This window comes from Physeter macrocephalus, chromosome 12 (genome assembly GCF_002837175.3).
Source record: "Physeter macrocephalus isolate SW-GA chromosome 12, ASM283717v5, whole genome shotgun sequence".
NCBI classification, from domain to species: Eukaryota; Metazoa; Chordata; class Mammalia; order Artiodactyla; family Physeteridae; genus Physeter; species Physeter macrocephalus.
In genome coordinates this window covers 12,553,337-12,558,295 of record NC_041225.1, presented here as the reverse complement: position 1 = coordinate 12,558,295, position 4,959 = coordinate 12,553,337, and the positions used below count along the sequence as shown (strand labels likewise).

Genomic DNA, 4,959 nt, shown 5'->3' with positions numbered 1-4,959 from the left:
GCGTCCGGAGCCTGTGCTCCGCAACGGGAGAGGCCACAACAGTGTGAGGCCCGCATACCACACACACACAAAAAATAATAAAATAAAATAAAATAAAAGTTATGCCTTAACAATAAATGGTTATCAGTGGTGCTCAAGACAAAATTAAATTGCCATTATGCACTGACCCTTACCTTTCATTTAGATCCATCACAGAGAGTGTAGGGATGGATTAAAACCACATGAATTGTTACACAATCACATGTTATTTTACCAGTTAGGTACTGAAGAAAGATCAATCATAGATGGCCCAAGCTAGGTTTTATTTCCAAGGGATATAATCAGACACTCGAGCAAAAAGATGTTTGTCACAACATGATTTTCAACGACACATAATAATAATAACAATAAGGGCTAATAATAACAGATTGCTATACATAAATGATGTTGCATTTGTAGAATGAAATACTATATGGCTAGTCAATGTTCTGATATCATTATACTTGGTATGGAAAGAGATTCTGCTATTTTGCTACGTGAAAAAAGCGTGTTGAAATGAGTGTAGGTTCTGGGATGCAGTCGGGTGTAAAGCTGTGATGGTTACAGGCGTGTGCGTGCAGAGGAAAAACTGTTGTCCTTGGTTGCTGATGCTGCACGTGCTGGAGATAAGTATCCATGTGTTTTGTTTTGTTTTGTCAACATGGATTTTCAGGTTACTCTGCAATGAATACATAGACTTAACATCCCCTAAGCAGGAGAGCTCCACCTCCAGCATTTCCCGTAGTCCTGGCAAAGGCAGAAAGGAAGGAAGGAAGAGAGGGAAAGGAAGGAGGGAGGGAACAAAAGAGGGAGAGAAGGAAGGAGGGGAGGGAGGAAGGAGGAAAGGGGGTTGTTCTAAAATCTGCTTTCCTTGAGCTGCTCTCTGCATGGTACCCTTGGGTCTGGAAGGGCCAGATGTCCAGGAGCTGAGGGCTCACCAAGGGCTGGAAAGCCCCTGGAAGTTCTTCAGAATTGCTAGAAGAAACTGCCTCCAGCAGCTTCCCTCCCTGAGAGAGATAACGAACAGCAGGTGTTTCTGGAAGGTGGTGTGAAATCACTCTGGAAATCCTGCCTCTCCTGAGGTTGAGGCAGTTTCAGGGGCCCCTCCCTAGGGCGTCATTGAAAGGGCTGAGGCAACCTCGGAGGAGCAGGCAGACACCACGGGCCCTGCCAAGAGAGAGGAGCATTCTGAGGTGTCCTCTGGGGAGCTGGGCTTCACCTCTCCTGACCCCAGGCCTAGAATCCCCTGATCCTTGGGGGCTGTTCATATGCCGGGGGGCGCTCAGGAGGCTGCTTACTGAGGCCCCTGGCAGCTCAGCCTCTATCTGCACCTAAGATTTTCTGTTATCTCAAAATAGGAGAGTCTACACACAGAAGCTCGAGATGGTCCTGAGTGGGGCGCTGTGCTTCCGGTGAGTATCTGAGCCTCTGCGTGGGCCGTGTCCTCTGGCGGGGGAGTGAGTTCTGGGTAGATCTGTTGTCCAGCCTTTCCGGGGAGGGCGCTGTGATTGTCCCGCAGGTGGGGTGGGCAGCTGGGAAGGTGTGAACGGCAACTCCCTGCCCTTAGAGAAGTTCTTCCCGCCTCTTCAGACGGGGGCAGGCCCTCTCCTGGGGGTTCCCTGATGAGAGGGGCTTGTGGCCTCATCCCTCCTAGCGAGAACGGGAGTTAGGAGGCCCGGCTTGGAGCCCTGCTGTTACCACCCACTGCAGTGAAGAGGTGTCAATGCAACCACTACCTCCTTGCTGCCCTCCTGGACAAAACAGCAACAGCAAAACTCTTCTGTCAGGCAGTCTGTCTGTCCATTGGCATGTGCTGAGCCAGGGGCTCTGCAATGATCTGGACTTCTGCAGCAGTGAATGAGAAGAATCTTGCTCTCACTGAACTCGGAGTCTAGGATAGCTTTTCCCAAGGTGCGTTCTGTGGAACCCCAGTCCTACGAGTGGCTTTCTACGGTGGTACTCCTCGGTCAAGGAAATGTGGGAAATATGCCTTCTAGGTCCCCTTAAAAGAGGACCGTAGCACAACTCGGCATATTAGTCACTCTGAAGTAGAGATTTGTTTAATTGTGTTCAGTCAGCATTGAACCAATTTGTACACACCTGGAGGAACCCCTTTTAGAGTACAGCTGTCGCCTCACAGGACGTCAGAAAATCAGCTGAGATTGTAGGTGTGAATTAAATTTGAAAAGCAAAATGAAAGACTTTTAAACGTCAAGAAATCCCTCACGCGGTAGGGAGCATATGGCCAAGTGGAAGTAAATGCACCAAGCAGGAGTAAAGGCGGAAGTCAATCAAGGCACGTTTTAATCCTGAAGAAGCCTGGGCAGCATCTGTCCCATCTTCTTAGTTTATCAGTGAGGACACTCAGGCCCAGAGAGGGTGAATAACTTGTCTGTTGTGACTCGGCAGTGACGGTGGCAGAGCCAGGATGAGAACCCAGGACTCTGACTCAGTTTAGTTTCTTTTCCAACATGACACAGGGAAGAGTCTGGTTAGCGTAGAACAGATTGAATAGGATGAAGGGGCAAACCCCAGACTCAGATGGGAGGCTGTGGCCTTGTCCCGGCGGTAGGCACGAGCCCCCAGGGCTGGGAGAGAAGGTTGTGCCATTACTTCTGGCTCAGTGGGAAGAGAGGGTGACAGTGCCTGAGACTGGGGGACCCTCCAGAGCCCAGGCAAGCTGGAGCACCCACCACCTGCCCTGAGTGTCATCCTGTCCTGATGTTTTAGAATGAAGGATGCAACGCTGAAGATGCTTTATCTGCACAATAACCAGCTTCAAGCCGGAGGGCTGCAAGCAGGGAAGGTCATTAAAGGTTGGTGGCAAAACAGGACCCTACTTCCCTAGGTTTCTAAATACTCCGAGGGGAGGGGGCCTGAAGCGGGCTTAAAAACATTGGCACAAGCCAATGGACCCTGGGCCTGACACACTAGACGGGGCTACTTGCCCAGGCTCTGAGCAAGGACAAATAAAACACCACACCTTCCAGCGTGGCGCCGTGCCCCAGTCCCACCGGAAGCCTCGATGCAAAGGTGCGATTATTTTCCAAGATGGCTGTTTTGTCATTTCCTCACAGGTGGACTTGGGTCCAACATCCCTTTTTCTGGGGAGCCAGTGCTGAGGAGAGCACTAAAGCAGGCTGTCTACACCCTTACTCCCACGTGGGAGTGGGTTTCTGCCCCTTTGCCCCTGGTCCTCTCGGCGCTCTGGGGGTCCTCGGTCACTCAGAGTGGTGGGGCCCAGAGCTTCAGGTGGCACCATCCGGCCTCGTGCTTGTTCACGCCACCCCACACAGTGTGCCAGCACCTTCTCTCTAGAGTGGCACATACCCACTCACCTAGAACAGCCTTACGGGGCACTGGGGCCAGGCAGAGCCCTCTGTGAGGCTGAGTGCGTGCGTGCGTGAGATGGAGGGATTTTACAGAGAAAAATGAGACCCTTTTCTGTTCTCAGGAATCTCACAGTGGGTGGAAAGATACCAACTATCTCTAATGGGAGGCTTATCAACACAGGTTACAGAAAAGAGGCTGGAAGGTCGAGGGGCATTAAAAGAGGTGGTCAGTCTCCCTTGGGGCTTGGAGAAGACTTGAACTTTTGACCCTGGAGTGGGCGTGGGGTTGGGAGGCGGTACCGTGTGCTATCTGCCCTGACTTCCGCTGGACCAGCTGGCAGGAGACCACCCTTCCCTACGTGACAGCTGTTATGAGGCTCCCCGACTGTCCAGCCTGGGGCCAGGATGCCTGATACAGCCCACGACGGGGCAGAGGGGGAGGGAAGGGCGGCCAGGGTCCCTGCATCTGCTTCCTTCCTCTAGGTGAGGCGATCAGCGTTGTCCCTAATCGGTCTCTGGATGCCAAGCTCTCTCCAGTCATCCTGGGCGTCCAGGGTGGGAGCCAGTGCCTGTCGTGTGGGACGGGGCAGGAACCGACCCTGAAACTAGAGGTGGGTCCTGTCGGGGCAGCCTCGCCACGTGGCTTCACTAAGTCAAAAATGCTGATCGCACGGCTTCCTGGGCTCCTCTCCCTCCAGGGTTCTGTTAATTATGGCTCCGCCTCCCTGTGCCTTGGGGCCGGCTCCTACCCCTCACCCACCTGCCGTGCCCTCTGCTTGCAGCCAGTGAACATCATGGAGCTCTACCACAGTGCCGAGGAGTCCAAGAGATTCACCTTCTACCGGCGGGAGACGGGGCTCACCTCTAGCTTCGAGCTGGCCGCCTTCCCGGGCTGGTTTCTCTGCACCATGCCCGAAGCAGACCAGCCTCTCCGGGTCACTCAGCTCCCGAAGGACACCAGCTGGGATGGCCCCATCACCGACTTCTACTTCCAGCAGTGTGACTAGGGCAACATGCCCCCAGGGCTCCCTGGGTGGGCCAGCTTGGGCAGGGCCAGGAGGTGTAGGAGGAGACCCGGTGAGCAACCCGCCTCTGCCCTCAGGGCCTCCACCGTGGAGGGGCTGGGCACACGGCCACTCTTCCTCCACCTCTTTCCCAGTTTGGGTAAATCCTTCTGAGATTTGGGGCTTAGTCCACAGTTTTCTTTTCTGCTGAATGGCACTACTGATGTGAAACCTTGCAGAAAGGTAAACCCCTAAGATAAACCCCTAAGGGGTCAGGGGCAGGGGCAGGGGCAGGGGAGCGGCGGAAATCCTTCATGCTTCGTGGTAACGTACAGGTAACAATCCTGTGCTTAGACCTGGATTGGTCCCAGTCTTCTGAGATTCCAAGAGGTGGGATCCAGCCTCCAAGGGGTCTCCTGGGCTGGTGGAATACTGTTCCCCACAGTTCATGTCCTTCTGGGAACCTCAGACTGTGATCTTTGTCAACTGAAAAAAAAAAAAAGTACAACCTTGGGGCTTCCCTGGTGGCGCAGCGGTTGAGAGTCCGCCTGCCGATGCAGGGGACGCGGGTTCGTGCCCCGGTCCGGGAAGATCCCACGTGCCGC

General features: G+C 53.7%; 1 protein-coding gene across 3 annotated transcripts in view; it reads left to right on the top strand.

Moving 5' to 3' along the window:
• The first annotated feature begins 1,134 nt into the window (after positions 1–1,134).
• LOC102975470 (interleukin-36 receptor antagonist protein) overlaps positions 1,135–4,959 on the top strand; it is a 42,111-nt gene continuing 38,286 nt past the window's right edge. Inside the window, exons 1-5 of one of the 3 annotated variants that reach the window (XM_007112630.2) lie at positions 1,135–1,211; positions 1,377–1,430; positions 2,749–2,834; positions 3,834–3,961; positions 4,133–4,953. In XM_007112630.2, coding sequence (XP_007112692.1) covers positions 1,402–1,430; positions 2,749–2,834; positions 3,834–3,961; positions 4,133–4,357 — 468 coding nt within the window. In that variant the 5' untranslated portion in view covers positions 1,135–1,211; positions 1,377–1,401 and the 3' untranslated portion in view covers positions 4,358–4,953. Of the gene's footprint in view, positions 1,431–1,712; positions 1,930–2,748; positions 2,835–3,833; positions 3,962–4,132; positions 4,954–4,959 lie in introns of those variants that run through there. The other 2 variants (XR_008618791.1, XM_055088874.1) reach the window with 2 other exon arrangements.